At 38.3% G+C, this 18,762-nt stretch overlaps 1 protein-coding gene and 1 non-coding gene across 2 annotated transcripts; both read right to left on the bottom strand.

The window, feature by feature from the left end:
• Window positions 1-421: 421 nt before the first annotated feature.
• On the bottom strand, window positions 422-493 carry trnaq-cug. The gene has a single exon. It is a non-coding gene; the product is annotated as a tRNA-Gln (tRNA).
• A 4,446-nt stretch (window positions 494-4,939) lies between these two features.
• Window positions 4,940-10,882, bottom strand: LOC117546318 (homeobox protein Hox-D9b-like). The gene is made up of 2 exons (XM_034216506.1): window positions 9,946-10,882; window positions 4,940-7,051 (listed from the first exon to the last, which is right to left on the bottom strand). Exons 1-2 carry the CDS (start codon window positions 10,619-10,621, stop codon window positions 6,807-6,809), a joined length of 921 nt encoding a protein of 306 aa, XP_034072397.1. The 5' UTR covers window positions 10,622-10,882; the 3' UTR covers window positions 4,940-6,806.
• Between the last annotated feature and the right edge of the window lie 7,880 nt (window positions 10,883-18,762).

Raw genomic sequence — 18,762 nt, 5'->3', positions numbered from 1 at the left:
GCCTTAATATCCCTTTATTTCAGAACCAAAATAATAATAAGAAATTACCCCTTATCTAAAAAGTATGGAATATTTATCCAAATATTTGTAATCATTTTGTAAAAATATATAACATTTAAAACACTGAAGATTGTGAGCTATTTCCCCCCCAAAAAAATACATTTCGGAATTCAGCTTCAACACCACAGCTGCTAAAAATGTTACGTTGTATATTGTTTAACAAAACAACCCAGTGCCTTTTTGTTGTGGGAACCAAGCGATGCTACCCTCTGTATCAGCCTACAAAGTACGTCATCTCTGCACCACTCTATTCATCTGCATAAACAACTGTGAGATAATCCACGGTAGAAAACCGTAAAAAAATCTGATTTATTTAAACTACATCAATAACCCGGATTTAATCTAATCTTCACAATAAATCAGGTTCTACCGAGATTTGAACTCGGATCGCAGGATTCAGAGTCCTGAGTGCTAACCATTACACCATAGAACCACATGAGTGAACAAGAGGTAAAGAACTACAACCTCTCCACCTTGCGGACAAAGTCAGTCATTACACATGTTAGGTCACAGCGACTTTAATGCTGTACACATACATATTGAAAGACACTTCTACCTTAGAGTAAATGTACTTCTGAACATAAACAAGGCTCCTTTCTGTTGTTGCCTCCCTCCTAATTCAGATGAAGCATTCTGTAGGAAGCCTGAATAAAAGTCTAAATATTCATGATGCCGTTATTATAGTCTTGTGTTATCATGATTAGATGTGATGTTATTGCAGATGTTGTGCTGGGAATAGCATTTAATCAGGAGCAGTGATTTGATCACCGTCCTTTTTCATTTCTGCAGCACAAGTCCCTTTGTTGTAGTTTTTGCGTCTTGCGTTTCGTTCAATTAAACCTTTCATCTGAATTATAACTTCCTTTATCGTTTTTGTAAATCTATTTGATTATTTACATGTTTTGCCTTTATTGTGCACTACTTCGCCTGCATGTTTCAGTGTGTTCGGCGTGAGATTGGGTCTTTAAATATATATCTTTTTAAGTTTGTCATGATCAAACGTTAGTAGACATTTCAATGGGTTGATTTGCAAAACCAGAAAAAGGCCATTCTTGAAAAAAAAATACATTCCAAAAAACGTAATTTAGGAAAGTTAATCAAAACGAATAGGCCTTTTTGTCGTTGTTGTAAATACACGTTTCATTGGTAGTCTATTTGATTTCTCAGCTTTAACGTAGTTATCTCTTATTGAAAATCAACGTACAATTGACTTGGACATAAATACGTAACTGCGTGCGTAAAGTGCCCCGAAGATTTAATGTAAAAATGAGACAATAATCCTATTTTTATCCAATTCGTCGCAAGAATAGATAATTATAGTGTTGTCCTTTATTATAGCAACTCGTATGAGGCATTACACCATGGGCCTTTTTGAATGCTGTCAATTAAAACTATAATTTAGATGACGTTAAAGTAATAGACGGATTTTAGAACAGTAAAGAATTACGTCTCTAACATCAACCCAAAACCCGGACTGAGACACTTCGCAGTCATTGCAAGAAAACAGAAATACATATTATAGCAAATTGTACAAGGCACAACAGCTTTTAATGCTGGACATTAAAGTGTAAGATGTAGATAACACTTTAGCAATAATCCGGATTTTATTTAAGTAAAGCATTGCGTGCAACATCCCCAAAACAACCCAAATCCAGACTGAAACGCCTCGCAGTCATTTACGCCTTTGTTTCCGTTGTAACTCCCTGTTAAATGATCATGTGTTTTGAAGTCTTCTGGTGTGCAGAGATGTTTGAGATAATTTAGAAAATAAGACAAGCATGATATTTTCATCGCATTCATTGCAAGAAATCAGAAATGTAATTTGAACTGTGTCCTTAATGAAAGCCAATTGTATCATGCATTAAAGCTGTAGGCCTTTTGTCAAACGCAGCATTGACGCTGATGGTATTTAAAATAAAGCCATACAAATAATCTGGATTTTAAACCGTAAAGGAATGCGTAAAACAACCCAAACTCAGACTGAAACACTTCGTAGTTTTAGCAAGAAAACAGACATTTAAATATATTAAAATCAAATCCTATGAGGCGTTACAGCTGCATCATGCATGTCTATTTTGAATGTAAACTACATCATATAGATCAAATTAAAGCATGTATCCGTTTGAAAAAAGTGAAGCATTGCGTAAAACATCACCAAAATAACCCAAAAATCCAGACTGAAACGCCCTGCAGTCATTAACGCCCTTGTTTCCGGTTGATTCCCCTGCATAGTGAAATGGTCATGTGTTCTGGGGTCTTGTGGTGAGCAGAGATGTGTCTGCTGCAGAGATGTGTCTGCTGCAGACAATGGCTTTAACATTTCGAGCTGCAGATGAGGCTCCGAGGCAGGAAAGGGTGTCCAATAAAACCATATAAGACTGTCTGGGCTAAATTGCTTTATGGCGGCTCCTCACTCTTCGGTTTGGGGGGGAAAGTCACGTTTAGTCTCCAAATGCATGCTGTTGCTTTATGACCCTGCAGCAGGATTATATGGCGGCAATAAAGGAGGGAAACTGCGAGACTTTGACAAAACAAGGAGGCAGAAAAGTGTCTCTGCGGACTCAAACTCAGACTGCATGCAGCAGAGAGAAGAAACACCTTGACGTTGGCATACTATCATAATACAAATATATAAAATAAATCCTGTTATTATCTGATCTAATGTCAGAGATAGTGCTTCATGATAGAGGATAATACTGTGAGAAGAAGAATGATTATATTGAAGTCGTTTTAGTGCAGTACAGCGGAAGTACATTTCTCTGTTTTCTGCACAAATATTAACATTACAACTCCATTAGAGCTATTCTAATCCAGCCAGTAGTATTTGGTGTCTGTGTACATATTTGACATGTAATGCAGTTTATTACAGCTACAGGAAAGTATAGAAGCTTTTCGTGTGTTTCTCTAATTCCTATATGACATCTAATTAATATGAACCGATACAAACATATCTTAAAATCCATTAGGCAACTATAAGAATATTACCAAACGTGTGCAAACATTATTATTATTCTAGTTGTAGTAGTTGTATTTTATGTGTATTTTTTACGAAAATTACTAATACAACTATAGTTGTAATTCTATAATGCAAATATTAATTAAGCTATATTATTATTATTATTAATATTATATATTTGTATTCTAGTAGTTTACTATGAAAATTACACGTAAAAAAGAATCTATTATGGAATAATGCAAACAAGCGATTTGATAGGGACAATATGAATTAGGCTATATTATTATTTTTAGCAGTAGTAGTTGTAGTTTTGTAGTGTTTTATTTGTGACTGTTTCTCTTTTGCTTAAATAAGAAATAACAATATAACATACAGGTAATCTCAACAAGGGATTGGATACGAAAAAAAAATATAATAATATCTATATTTCAGTATTATGTCCGTCATCATGGTCAGCCTGTAACCGATGTGGCACCAACAACCACTCTTTCAAACTGAACACAGTAATACAAAAAACAATAACAACAACAACAACAACAACAACACGGAAACCGCGTTAATAACAATGATGACGTCATCCATCTTTTATTTCACTTATTATAAAATCTCCCACGCTGCACTGCGGCTAACTGAGAGCAGATGAAGTCCTCGCGTGGTCACATGATGGAGGCTAACATAGCCCGAGCTTCTCCGGAGAGAGTTTGGATAACACTGACACACTGATAATCCTTTTAAGACCCCTACTCTAATAATAATAATATTAATAAACTACTGTTGTCACACACTCTGAGAGGAACAGTAACTGTGCGTTGATCTGAATTTAACATCAGCTGTTTACTCTCACAAGGAGGTAACAATGAAACATAAAGGAGATAACCATCAGATGCTGTCACACCGTGTAGCTTAGCATGACTGGTGTGTGTGTGTGTGTGTGTGTGTGTGTGTGTGTGTGTGTGCACGTGTCTCTGTCTGTGTGAGTGAGTGTGTCTTTGTGTGTGTGTGTGTGTGTGTATATGTGTCTCTGTCTGTGTGTGTGTCTTTGTGAGTGAGTGTGTGCGTGTGTCTTTGTGAGTGAGTGTGTGTGTGTGTGTGTGTGTGTGTGTGTGAAAGTGTGTTTTTCTGTGTATTTGGAAATGAAGCTTTCTCTTGAATGCCGCTGCAACAATTTCTCCCTTTCTGTCTTTACGTGCATGTGCGTGTGTGTGCGTGTGTGTGTACGTGTGTGTACGTGTGTGTATAAGTGTGAGGGTATTGTATTTGGAAAAGCAGCTGCAAGACATTTTCCTCTGTCTGCAGGAATGGTGTGTGTGTGTGTGTCTCTGTCTGTGTGTGTGAGTGAGTGTGTGTGTCTTTGTGAGTGTGTGTGTGTATACGTGTCTCTGTCTGTGTGTGTCTTTGTGAGTGAGTGAGTGAGTGTGTGTGTGTGAGTGTGTTTTTCTGTGTATTTGGAAATGAAGCTTTCTCTTGAACGCAGCTGCAACAATTTCTCCCTTTCTGTCTTTACGTGCGTGTGTGTATGTGTGTGTATAAGTGTGAGGGTATTGTATTTGGAAATGCAGCTGCAAGACATTTTCCTCTGTCTGCAGGAATGGTGTGTGTGTGTGTGTGTGTGTGCGTGTGTGTGTGTGTTAAAAATGTGTTTCTGTAAGTGTGTGTATTTGGAAGTGCAGCTTTCTTTTCAATGCATCTGCAACAAATTCTTCCTTTCTGTCTTCCCATGTGTGTGTGTGTGTGTGTGTGTGTGTGTGTGTGTGTGTGTGTGTGTGTGTGTGTGTGTGTGTGTGTGTGTGTGTGGGTGTGTGTGTGTGTGTGTGTGTGTGTGTGTGTGTGTGTGTGTCTGAGAGAGGGAGCATGATCGGCATTGGATTCACATTAACAACAGATATACAATACAGCTACGACAACAATAACAACAAATATTTCTATACATGCACAGTTTATAAAAGAAGAAAAAAATCGTAAACTTTTTTTAAAGAGCAAAATGTTAAAATCAGGGGAGACGGGGACGGTTGTAACACAGAGAAAACCCCATTGGACACACCTGAAATGTGTATTACATAAGCATTTAAGTCTTTCTTGTAGACCATTACATAGTTTGTTTTTATAATTAAAATGCTGCAAACTATATACTTTTGTTTTCAAGTATAAAAAGTATGATAAAACGGAAGCTTATGGAAAGTTATTCAGATGTTTTTCATGCATTTTCCTTTAAATATCCAGCAACACAAAGCCTCATTGCACTTTTGCAGGAAACTTGTTTAAGAAAAGGTTTGAGGTTTGAGTTAAAATAAGTCATTTGTTACATATCTGTTAAAATAAGCCAACATTGGCTTTTGGTTTCACGTAACTCCATTAATTCCACGGGTTACACACAATGGATTTTGTGGATTTTATGCAAATGAGTGTATTTATGACTTTTCTCGGGTATGAAAGTACAACCAAAGATACGAGCTGTATGCAATAACATCTTTAAAGTTTTGGATAGAAAAAAGCACCTAACCCTAACCCTACACCTCATCATGATTGACACTAAAACGTCCTAATATTTAGCAGGTTAATGCCCTCAAAGGTTAAGAGGTCATTTAAATGCATTGGGTATAGGATCTAAAACCAATAGAGCATCAGGAGTGCAAACTCAGATATCTAGAAAGGACATTTAAATCTGCATTCATTTATTTGTTGTAGTGTTTTTATTTTTTCTACTTAAGCAGCGGTGTTGTATTTGTACTTAAGTAAAGGATCTGAGTACTTCTTCCAACACTGCCTCAAAAAAGAACATCCACTCTACTTGAGTTTTTTCACTTTTCTTCTGACACACATTTGACTTGTTGATTTCACGGGGAAAAGCATTTCACATTCACAAAAAGGTACATTTGGTTTTTAGTTAATTGATATGTAAAAATTCTGTAAGGATTATATCTCCATCAGCAATGAGACTGAATAACAACAGCACGTCTGGACACAGTGCATGTGTGCTTTGAGTGTTAAATCAAACTGGGTCATGCAAAGTAAATATAGTTTTTAAACTAAATCCTACAAATGGATCAATTAAATGCATTAAGTGTTGTTTGGATTATTAACCACATAAACAGACTCTGAATATATTTGGCTAATATTATTATAATTAAGTATCTATTATTACATATTATTATTAAGTGTTAGGCTTCTATTTGTTAAGGGTCCTTTCCCAAAAGTACCCCCCCCCCCCTAATGCCAAATAAACACTCTATTTGTGTCTTTAACAGACGCGGTGCATTCCCGCCTGGCACAATGAAAGCAGTTTTATATGAGGACAATAGTTTAAGCATTAAATCATAAAAAATGCAATTTGCATTTTTGGCAGAAAGCACAGACCATTTATGAAGTAAGTAGCTTCAGTTTCAGTTTTAGCTTCAGCTTCAGTTCTGGAAATGTGAGATATACAGCTTTATCAAAACCAGATGTGTTCTCCAAAAGAGCGAAGTCATTGATATCATCTAATATGTTGGTTTTAAGTTCAGATTTATGGATGTTTTTGTAAATGTTAGCGTTATTTACCCCGGGTTAAAGGTAAGCTGTCACATGCAGATGGAAGAGTTTAAGTTCTTCAATTTCCAACAAGAAAAGACCAAAAGACGTTGCAAAAGGAATATCTTTTTAAACAAAAGTGTTACAACACATCCTGGTCTCCCCCCTGCAGTCTTTTCCACCTCGGTTAGTTTTCTAGCTCCAGATCGTCATCTTGGAGCACTGCGTCTCTTTTCATCTCATCTCTCCTGGACCAAAAACATCCCAAAAGCGGTGTATCCCGTCACTCGTTCGGACCCCTCCTCTCCCGGATCATCAGCTTCTTCATCTTCATCCTCCTGTTCTGGAACCAGATCTTCACCTGCCTCTCGGTCAGGTTCAGCAGCGCGGCCACCTCCAGCCGCCGGTCCCGCGTCAGGTACATGTTGTACAGGAACTCCTTCTCCAGCTCCAGGGTCTGGTACTTGCTGTACGGACACCTCTTCTTCCGGGTGGACTTGGCGTAGATCCAGCTTGCGGCAGGATTATCTGCAGGAGAAGAAGAAGATAAATGGGGGGGGGGGGGGAGGCGGTGAGTTTTAATGTAGCTTTCATCCAAAGAGAGTTATAATACATATAATATAATACTCAGAACAGCAAGGAACATGCAGACATTCACTTCAGATGAGCCATGTAGGTGCTGCAGCATTAGTTTCAAATGAGCTAAAAACCCTTTAAGTACTACTGTACAAAAAGGTTTAATGGCCAAGATGCTGTGGAGGCAAACTGGTTTTCAGTCGGCAACAGAACATGTGTTTAAAAAAACGAAATGTATTATGTATTTATTTCAACAAGGACCTACAATACACTCATCAGAGAAGAGATTCATTATGCCAGATTATAGCTGATAGCTCATTTCCATCTGCAGTGTAGTTTTAGCATCCCATTAATTTGTGTGTGTGTGTGTGTGTGTGTGTGTGTGTGTGTGTGTGTGTGTGAGTGAGTGTGTGTGAGTGTGTACAGTCAGGAATGATCTGCAAAAGCACACTAAGCAACAACACACCCTAAAAGAACGAGGGTGCATGCGTATTCTGTTCAAAAGTACAAAATGTTACAAATAAGTGTGTGTGTGTGTGTGTGTGTGTGTCTGTGTGTGTGTGTGTGTGTGTGTGTGTGTGTGTGTGGTTGTGTTTTTTGGAAATGCTGCTTTCTCTGGAATGCAGTCTTCACGTGTTTGTGTGTGTGTGTGTGTGTGTGTGTGTGTGTGTGTGTGTGTGTGTGTGTGTGTGTGTATAGGTGTGTGTTGGTGGCTGTTTGTATACATAGATGTGTGTGTGTGTATGTGTGTGTGTGTGTGTGTGTGTGTGTCATTGACTGTGTGTCAATGTAGATGTGTGTGTGTGTCGGTGTGTGTTTCAGTTTGTGAGTTTATAGAGGGATCATGATTCGCATTACACAACAGATATACACAGCAGCAGCAGCAACAACAATGACAACAAACACACACACACACACACACACACACACACACACACACACACACACACTCACATACAATGCCACTTTACCATTAAATGTTTTGCTTAAAAAAACAGTGACGCTAATTCTGTTGTCATGACCAAAATGCTCAAATATTGGTGTGTGAGTGTGTCTGTGTGTGTGTGTGTGTCTGTGTGTGTGTGGTGTGTGTGTGTGGTCTGTGTGTGTGTGTCTGTGTGTGTGATGTGTTGGTCTTGGTGTGTGTGTCTCTGTGTGTGTGTGTGTGTGTGTGGTGTGTGTGTGTGTGTGTGTGTGTGTGTGTGTGTGTGTGTGTGTGTGTGTGTGTATGTGTGTGTGTGTGTGTGTCTGTGTATGTGTCTGTGTGTGTGTGTTGGTCTTGGTGATGTGTGTGTGTGTGTGTGTGTATTGGTGTGTAGTGTGGTGCTTGGTGTGTGTTGTGTGTGTGTGTGTGTGTGTGTGTTGGTAATTGGTGGTGTGGTGTGTGTGGGTGTGTGTGTGTGCATGTGTGTATGTGTGTGTGTGTGGTTTGGTGTGTGTGTGTGTGTGTGTGTGTGTGTGTGTGTGTGTGTTGCTGTGTGTGTGTGTAGTGTGTGTATGTCGTGTCTTGGTGTGTGTGTGGGTGTGTGTGTGTGTGTAGTGTGGTGATGTGTGTGTGTGTGGGGTGTGTGTGTGTGTGTGTGTGTGTGTTTGTGTGTGTGTGTGTGTGTGTGAAAACATTAGCAGGAACACATTTTATGAGCTTGCAACTGTTGACTCATTACAAATTAAAAGAAGCCCAGCTCCATAAATAAAGACAGCGTTAATCCATCACATTCTTTATTTCTCCATATTGCTCCTATTAGCAAAACACTTGTATGAGCACTACGGTTGTTTATGTCCTCATTTCACCCTTTCCTCAATCATTTACCATAAAGTGACGTTATGTAAAAAAGACGTTGCAGGTAGACCTAAGATATAGACATGTCTTTGGGAGGACACCAAGCTATAATAAATACAGAGGAAAGTCTAAATCTGTGTGTTGGTGAAAAGCCAGACTCAATTTTACAATTATTAAACTGCAGTCTGGAGGATCTGAAAGTGCCTGATCTGAAATGCTTTATCGGCCACTTTAAAATAAAAAGAGTGTGTTAGTGGATAACTCAACAGACAGCAGCTTTGGGTTGTTACACACACTCATTCTGCAGAGAGGACATCTTTGTTTCTCTATCATTTATTTGTAAGGAACTGCCTTCAGGCTGGCACAGGTGTAGGCCCATGTTTAAGAATAAGTCGAATTGTGGCTATTTAAAATAATGGAAATCTAACAGAAATGTATAGGATTTAATGGCCTCTTTACTAAATACAATTGTCTTTAGAAACACTTTGAACACATTTAACATATAGCTTAAATGTTCTATGCATGCCAGGGTGCACACACTAATTGAAAATAATAGCAAAGCCAGTATAATGTATTTGTATTATTATTACTATTTATGGCATTTCTTTAATTATCATAATATAAGACCTGTCTGTCCTTTTTGTTTATTGTAATTCAAGCTTTTTAAAATATTATAATTATTTTAAAGGTTATTTAATGCTCTTTGAGCCATGCTACATTATGATTATATACACTAAATTGCTAAGGTCGTTTCTACAGAGACTGTTTAGTTTAAATACGCTTTAAGCCTTCCTGTAATGCAAGATAAATATCTGCACACATCGGCTCAGAAAACGCAGTGACAAATAGTTAAATAACAGCTATAGCACCTTAATTATTTTAATGGACAATAAAGTTTAACATTTCCCAGTTTACAAGACATTTATAGGCCTATAAAAGTCACACACACTTACTAGCTTACTTAGGCCACATTCTCCCTCTCTGTCAGACACACACACACACACACACCTGTGTATTGACACCTCTAAAACGCTATAATAAACATTCCTGAGTTTGGTATATTTACCCGGGTCTATCATAGGATTTTTTTTCTTCTCCTCGTTCTCTTTCTTGGGCTCCGTCTTCTTACCGAGCTCCTCCACGGTGCCAAGCCGCTCTAGGACCACCTCAGCCGGGCTGTTGAAGCTGGATTCCTCGGGGCTGTCGGACGGAGGTGAACTCTCCGGTTTAACCGCCGCATACGTCGGTGTTGGATCGGAGAGGTCACCCTGAGCGGGGACACACCCGGAAAACCCATCAGATGCATGGGACAAAGGGGTCTCCAAAGCCGGGGTCGAACCCTCCCAACAGCGGACGAACCTGCTCTCTGAAGCCGCCGATGATGCGAGGTGCTCGGCGTGATTCTGCTGCGTCCACGGGTGGTGGTGGTGGTGATGGTGGTGGCTCAGGAGGTGTGGATGTGGATGAAATAGGCCCGGATTGGACTGCAGCTGCGGGGAAGAAGGCGCAGAGGAAGTGGAGGTGTTGGCCCAGGGAGAAAAGCCATTTAAGCCCGTCTGTTTGTTGGAAAAATGTGAAAAATCCGGGATGGGGGTCCCCTCCTCCTCCTCCTCCTCCGCTCCTCTCCGGGCTGGCTTTCCGCAGCCGACCGAAGAACCCTGCAAGCCTCCCGGGATGAAATGCGCACCGTACGGCTCCTCAGTCTGGAGCCCCATCATGGAATAATAATTCGTTAGCGACATGTTTATTTTATTATTTCAATAAAAATACACTTAAGTGCGACTGTAAAACGTTAGATGGGGCTGGTATAGTGGGCTTACATCCTCCCCTAAAATGGTAGTATTTTTTTTTTCCTGCCCTTACCTTCTCCTCGGCTGCTTATTGGTTATTCCACTGATCACATGGTTGGACTGTATTTACCCAGTATAGGAAATAAATCTCATCGTTCTTTTGTGCTCAGAAATGTGATCGTAGCCTCCGGCATGCTGCCAGATGGCCTGACTGTAGCGCTATGGCTTTATAAAACTCTGTTCCTGAAACACCGTTTTACAAGCAGAATAAAAAAGTAACAGGGAGTCGTTTACGAGCGAGTGTGTGTGTGTGTGTGTCTTTTTGTGTATTCAGTATAACATGGGCCTAGTCTTCTTGTGCCAAACCACTTTGTAATGAAGGCTTTGTGTTTTTATAATTGATGATAAAACTCCTAAATGTCGTTTTAAAGTGTAACGGGATTTAGATTCAAGAGGGATGGACTTCCTTTGATTGCTTTGGTCTTGATCTGACTTTATACGCATGGTTGTCTTTCTTGACAGAATTGAGGGAAAACTCCATCGAAGTTCATGGATGGCGATTTAACGTGAGTTTCTTTTTGCATTTACTAACCAAAAATACAGTATCTTCTTTATTTGCATTTGTGTCAGTGCACTGGTTTTACATCAAGCTGTTATTTGTTTCCTTGCGTGCTCAACAACGTAACCTTCTTAATTATGAAATGACTATTTTGACTTCTGTTGTAAAAATGCATGTAAAAAAGAAAGCATTTTATTTCTTTTGGATGTCATTTGGTTGACACCCTTTTTTGTCCCGTGAAATCCATGTATTTCCAACTTTTGTGAGTTTTAATTTTGACTAAAAACTAGGTGTGATTTAAGTTAAATAACCCAATTAGATTACCTGAGAAAATTCATGTTTTGCACCTTGTGATTCAATGGATTCAAAGTCTTAATTTGTCAATTGCAAAACAACAATGCGATATGCGTAAAATAGAATAAACAAAAAATAGAATAGACATCAGAACAATATATAACATATCACTTTAATATCATACATATTTAGAAACTCTGAAATACTGAAAACTATGCACTAAAAATCCATATTTGGACTTGTGCCAGATGAGTTTAATGACTTTGCCCATTCACTGTTACCGTGCCATGTTTGAGTGTGACAGTGAGATCCTATTGGCTGCAGCAGATAATGGGGGCGGGGCTTAGATTCACGTTCTAACATAGACCTTGATCGCTGTCTGCACGTGGAGCGCCACCTGCTGTCCGGATGAGTCAAAACAAAACTTTATTGATTTTATTTTGTTTATTTTTGGTTATGAATGCTATCAACATGCCAAGGACTGCAAAGAATATGAATAACGTGTCTGTCTATATTTGGCACATTTAATGATGGTAATTTGTATGTTAAATAATGTCCTTAAATAAATAAAAAATGTTTTGTAACAGCAGCATGTTAACAGACGTGAATAAAACATACAAATAAATACAAAATGAACAGTAAATACAGTATATTCTTATGAGTAAAACATACATGAATACATATTTGGAGTACACAATATAAAATAAACAACATAAGACAGTTATAGACCAATACAACCACATATACAAATGTAAAATAAAAAATGTATAATTTATACATTATTTATTTTATTTAGAACATTTAAAAAACAACACATATCTCAGTAATAATATGAAAAACTAAAATATATATGTTTAAATGTGTCTGTGTTGTTACAAAAAAAAGAGAGAGGCTGTTAAGGTCCATTTTATTGTGGGTCATTGGTTGAATGCCTTTTAGTTCCAAACAGAAACACAATCCCTCCTTTCATCTCCTTTCACCACACAAACACACACAAACACACACAACACACACACACACACACACACACACACACACACACACACACACACACACACACACACACACACACACACACACACACACACACACACACAGAGTTAGTTTGTGAGACAAGAGAAAGAATGAGAGGGACAGCAGACCGTCTATTGCCCCAATAAAAGTCATTTATTTGAGGAAATGGTGGATGTGACTTGTGAGTGTGTTAGGTCTGTGTGTGTGTGTGCGTGTGCGTGTGCGTGTGCGTGTGTGTGTGTGTGGTGTAGTGCTTGTTTTGCGGTTCAAGGTTCATTTCCAGCCTTGGACTCACTGAGTGTTTCCGGTGTTTAAACCCCAAAGAGGAAAGAAAAGAGAATACAAATAAGATTGTACTTCTTTTATTTTATAGTTTGACGTAACCTAGGGCAGCAATCACATGGCTATTAACCTGCTTTTTGATAGCGTTGTTGTGTTTACAATTTAAGCACTCAACTGAAGTGTTAGCCTTAATTTCCCTTCTGGGTGTATTTTTATAGCAGAAGTGATCAAAATGTTATTTGATCACTTCCTTATTAAAGTAACATCCTGTTAATGACCTCAAACTGCAACAAACAAGCTTTAACATAAGACATTATGAAGCAATTAAATACAAATACATTTTATATTGTTTAACATGGAGGCGGTTAATTCCCAGTCACACTAACCTCTAAGTGTCACATGAAGGTTTGACTCTTTCCTAAATGGAAAATGCTTTTTAAACTATTGGAAAGTGTGTCGTCAAATGTTAATGTTTTTACACAAAGTAGAGGATTACACACTATCACATGTTGAGAAAATGTCACCCAAGGCATTACACAACAAATAACAGTTCCTTTTGAGAGATATTGTGTCACACATTTTTTATATATTGTCTTTAAGCGTGCATTTATTGAAACATGATACATGAAATATTGCAATAAATGCAAGGACCCACACATTTAGAGCATTTTACAAATCACAAAGTAAGGAGGAAAATCCACAAAGAGCCCACAAAAGGAAAAGAACGATACAGAATATTTAAAAAGGAAGTGGCTTATCTGTTATTTGCTCGAGATGCGAGAAAACATGGGGCCTAAACCTGAGCCCTGGGGTTCTCCTTTAATGGCAGGAAATAACTGCATTTATCCATTTGTTTTTACTTTGTATGTATGTCTCATTTAGCCTGTCCAAATGGTTGAATGATATCTGAGATGGTTTCCAATTATTTCCTGATTAAATTGTTCTTAATTCATAATCCAATCCAATCCACTTTATTTCTATAGCACACAGAGTTGAACAAAGTGCTGTACATCAACAACTGTAAAAACATAGCATAAATAAAAAACAGACAGGACATGAAACAAATGTAAAACACGAGACACTGAAACCAGATCAGAAGCCACAGACTGAGAAACTCTCCTACATAAAAACACCTGGCCTGCAAATGCCACGGAAAAGAAGATTGAGATTTCAAAACAGGCAGAGTTGGAGCAAGTCTAACCTGGAGGGGCAATTCGTTCGGAGCTGCAACAGCAAAGGCTTGATTTAGGGACGACCAGAAGGAGTCTGTCAGCAGACCTCAGTGACCGTGTGGGCAGGGGCGCCGCAGGGATTTTGGGCCCCATGAAAAGATATCACATTGGTTACTTAGACATTTTTTTCTTAATGTTCTAAAATTATTTTAAAGTGTATTCTAAAATTGACTGGTAGCCAATGTCAAGAGGCGAGTACAGGCGTAATATGTTCACGCCTGCCTGTCCTTGTAAGGAGGCGTTGCAGCAGCATTCTGGACCAGATAGGCGAGACAGGGAAGCCTGGCTTACTCCAATGTACAGCTCATTGCAGTAATCCAGATATAAAATTATTATTTGAATCATTAAAATCGCCATTTTTTGTTTATGTTGTCATTTTATTATGTTGTTCATTCTGTATAATGACATATATTGGACTCATGTCAGTGCTTGGACAGGGATCCCTCCTCAGTTGCTGTCTTTGAGTTTATTTCCAATATCTCTCACCACTGATGAGGTTTTGTTTTTTTAAGTAAATGTTTGAGTAAGTTATATTTCAGGTTTCATAAAAGGTTGCAAACAAGTTGAACCAAACACAACAATGGCCATTACATAAGATAAGATAATGCAGGATAAAATATCTTTAATGTACCCAGTAGAGATCATTTGCATGACCAGTCAGTGCTGCTATATTATATGTTATCAATTGAATATTGCAATATGATTTTATCTGTGCTTTTGTGTCTGTTTTATGTTTTTTGGTGTGTATTAAAGTGCTTATATGGACTTTAATATCCTGTCAATCCATAGTTTTATTTTGAATACGAATCTTGTCTGATAACAGATTGATTAGACCATAGATACAAAATAAAATGTGCCATGTAAATATAAATACTTTAAATATTTTGACAGAGAAAAGGGTTTATTATATTTATGTTGGCTCTCCACATGCAGACATTTTTTGTCAGCTTAAAGCAGAGTAACCATCAGATTTAAGAACATGCATTTGGGAGAAACAATGTTAGTAATATTTAGTAATATTTGTAATCAAACATTTCGATATTAACTAGTCTATGTTTTATAGTCCTACAAATCTACTCTGTGTTTTTTCAAACTTCTGGATTATTAATCTAACAATTCAATTCAGTTCAATAGCTTTATTAGCATGACATTAAATACATTATTGCTAAAGCTCAGTTGCAACATCCATACACAAATACACACATGTAAACACAATGCTAAATGATTAACATATAAGAATAACATGTTGTTTTACAAGGAACACAAGGAAGGAACATTCATTCAATTCATATAATACATTAATATAAAATAATAAATGTGAGATGTGAGACCTGGTGTAGCAGCTCAGTCCGATTCCCATGTGGCAGAGAGACAAACTGTCCTCCCAGAATGCAGCTTTTCTTCATATTCCCCGAGTACAATTTTTCATTTTCTTTTTTAGATATTTGAGAATGCTTAGGCTACTATTGAGTTTTGGGAAGAATTGTTTCCGTACAGGTTCACATTTTTGGCATTGTGTGAGGAAGTGGCGTGCTGCTCTGTTTCCACAGCAGTCCCTCCAATGACAGTTATCTAAGCACTTTCTTATTCACATCATGCCACAGCATGTGACTTCCATTCACTCGGAGCATGTCTTCAGTCTCGGGAAGAGGGCCCGTCCTCATGGTCCTCCTCTCCGGCCCTCGGTGACTCTGACCCCGCCCTCACCTTGCTCTACCCCCGGTGTCACAGCCTTTTACACTCGGCCCAGTTCTTCTCATTTTGCTGTTACTGGATCCACTTCATCTTCTGTAAAAAAAATGGGTCATAAACCGTTAGCAGGACTGTGTTTGACCCATGGGAGAGGAGGTGCGAGTCCGGAATTTGAGGCAGTGTTTGTGCAAGGGAGGCTCCACTCCAAGCTTGTGCGTAAAAACTGGAATCAGAGGCGCAGAAAACAGTCTTTATCCGAGGATAGTTCACCCCGGGATTCGTTATCGTTAGCTTCGACTCGGTTGTCCTGGTAGAGAATGTATTTCCCCGGAGAAAGACACTGCTGACGGGGCTTTGCAGCCCCGGTACTCTGACAGTCTTACGGAAGCTGTGTTCTCCGTTAAAAATTAGCCAGTCAGACTTTGACAGATATAGGCAGATTGGTAAATACATGGACAGATATAATATTTGTAATCCTAACACGCTTGTTGAAGGTTGGATAATTCTTGGCCAATTATCCAACGTTCATAAACAGGGTCTCCCTCTTTCTCTTTCCACTCGAATTAGTTGTAAAAACCCAAAAAGTAAAGCAATAATGAGCTATTTAAACCGAAAAAGAAACATAGCTAGCATTACATATAAACATTATTTTAAAAACCTCATATTTATCACTTCATGACCCCCACTGTATTCTGGAAAGTGAGCAAAGAACAGTCTTTGACCTTGAGCCCAAAATGGGTCTACTGAGTACAATTAATTAACACACACACACACACACACACACACACACACACACACACACACACACACACACACACACACACACACACACACACACACACACACACACACACACACACACACACACACACACACACAAATCCAGCACTATTATGCCATTCGCTAACAAAAAACTCAAATGAATATCAAATACAAAAAGTAAAATTCCTCACGCAGCACACACTGATTTTCAGAAGACCTCTTGGATATGTTTGACTTTTAATATGTGTTGCAGGAATTTCAACCTCACAGTCTTTTTGCATTTTTGGAGGTTTAGCAATTTAGCAATTGAAATCGTTCAGAATAATTGGAGTTGGAAGCAACAACTGCGGCAACAGAGAAACACCTTCACTTCTCAAAAATAACCAGATAACAGACCATGCAAAAATAAATATACTGATAAGAAAGGCTTTGTGCTTTCTGTCGGGGAGCTGATTTTATAGCCTGTGAATCAGCTCAGGTTCCTAACTGCAGAAAGAAGACAATATGGCACCTTATATATTCTGACGAAAATGCATGAACATATAAATCATGGCCTGCAATGGCTTTCTAAAATATATAAATCATGAAATAATATGCAAAATGTCTGCATGTGTGTTAGTTTTGCATGCCAGTACAAGTAAGAGATTATATGCTGAATAGCCGGGCTTTTTTATTCTAAAAACATTTTGACCAGTAACAAAAAGCTCAGGTGTAAAAATCAAAATGGTGGCTAAATAGAATATGTATTTGTCCTGCTGTTGCTATCACTGCCATGATTTACTGGAAGACTTACGGACAAAGCCATCGTTTCACCTGTGTAAAATAACATTTAAAGTTTATTTTTCATATGTATTTTGCTCTGCAGGTGGGCTGCACTGAGCACTGTTATTGGACACAAATTGAGTTTCTCTTGCACAGATGTTCACAGATGTTTCTCTCATAGAGGAGGTAATTGATATGCACTCTGTACACCAACAGATTATTGGCTAGATGCTTTTGTTTCTCGTGTTTGGATGACTTGTGCCTCTGTTGCAACCATGTGTCATCTTCTGTATAATTTAGGACATATGTATTGCTCAATGAACAAACCAGATGTGGCCCTAAAATGTGCATTATGGCTATATTATTATAGTATTTATGTTTACAGTTTTACTTCTTTCTGTTGTTGAATTTGTAATTTACAATGTTCCTTAACATGTTTTATATATTATCCCCGATTTCACTCTTATTGCTGTTTTACACCTGAATTTCTTATTTTATACTCAGTTTGTTAATGGAGCACATCGCTGTTGCTATAATGTTTAAACACCTGGATTATTGCATAAGAAAATAAATAAATATAGGCCTACCGAAATGAGAGTAAATGCCATGTTGAGAAAAAGACAGTTAGCTCTGGGCTAAAGGAACGCTACGGTGAACAACGGCACACAAACATCATTAATTAATGAAGCTCATAATGTGAAATCACCTTGGCTGTCATTAAAACCAGTTTCGTTTAAGCATTGGATCCAAGCTCATAAACAAGATGAATTTATATTTGTTTTCCAGCAGAGACGATTTGAAATATCATGGAGGCCTGAAGCACGCCTGGTGACATCTATGTCGGACCAATAAATAAAACGACTCAAAAGTCAGAACAAAATAGTATAATATTGTTATTGAATTGTGTGAGGACATTCTTATTTCACAGCAGCAGAAATATATATACTTTAAAATTACACGAATAATCTCATTAACATCCATTAACCATATAGGCTATACTATACGCTCTCCTGTAAATAAATAGATCCAATTATGTAAATATGCCTACATCGAAAATCAGGCCTACATTTTACGGGTTATTTTCCTCCTTCAACCCTGTTAGAGCAATCTCCTAATAATGTAATAAAAGTGCAAAATGTGTTTTTCTCCATTTGAGGTGCACAAGTCAAACTCGATTTTGTGCCATACAATGCAATGTGTTGGTGCAGGTCAACGGTGTGAATACATGTGCATACAGGCCTACAAAATAAAGGCCTGATTACAAATAAAGGCGGATAAAGAGATACATATAAAAAACGAGCTGTTTTTTTTAGCCTGAATACCTGAAAGCAGAGTGATGGAGGCTTACCTTACATTTCAGCGGATTAAATACCGAGCTGCAGCTCAAAGTCACGCGCTGGGCGTCCGCGTGGACATTTGTCCTGAAGCAGGTGTCTGATCTGTTTCTGACTCTTACTGCCAAGTCCAATAAAAGGTCTACCCCCCCCCCCCCCCCC

This window comes from Gymnodraco acuticeps, unplaced genomic scaffold (assembly GCF_902827175.1).
Source record: "Gymnodraco acuticeps unplaced genomic scaffold, fGymAcu1.1, whole genome shotgun sequence".
In the NCBI taxonomy this organism is placed as follows: Eukaryota; Metazoa; Chordata; class Actinopteri; order Perciformes; family Bathydraconidae; genus Gymnodraco; species Gymnodraco acuticeps.
The sequence above is the reverse complement of the archived record's forward strand: the minus strand, read 5'-3'. Positions and strand labels throughout refer to the sequence as shown.

Coding starts and splice junctions, on each gene's coding strand:
- LOC117546318 (XM_034216506.1), bottom strand. CDS start 10,621: ATGTCGCTAACGAATTATTATTCCATGATGGGGCTCCAGACTGAGGAG. Junction 7,052..9,945: donor AAATCCTATGATAGACCCGG/GTAAATATACCA, acceptor CTTCTCCTGCAG/ATAATCCTGCCGCAAGCTGG.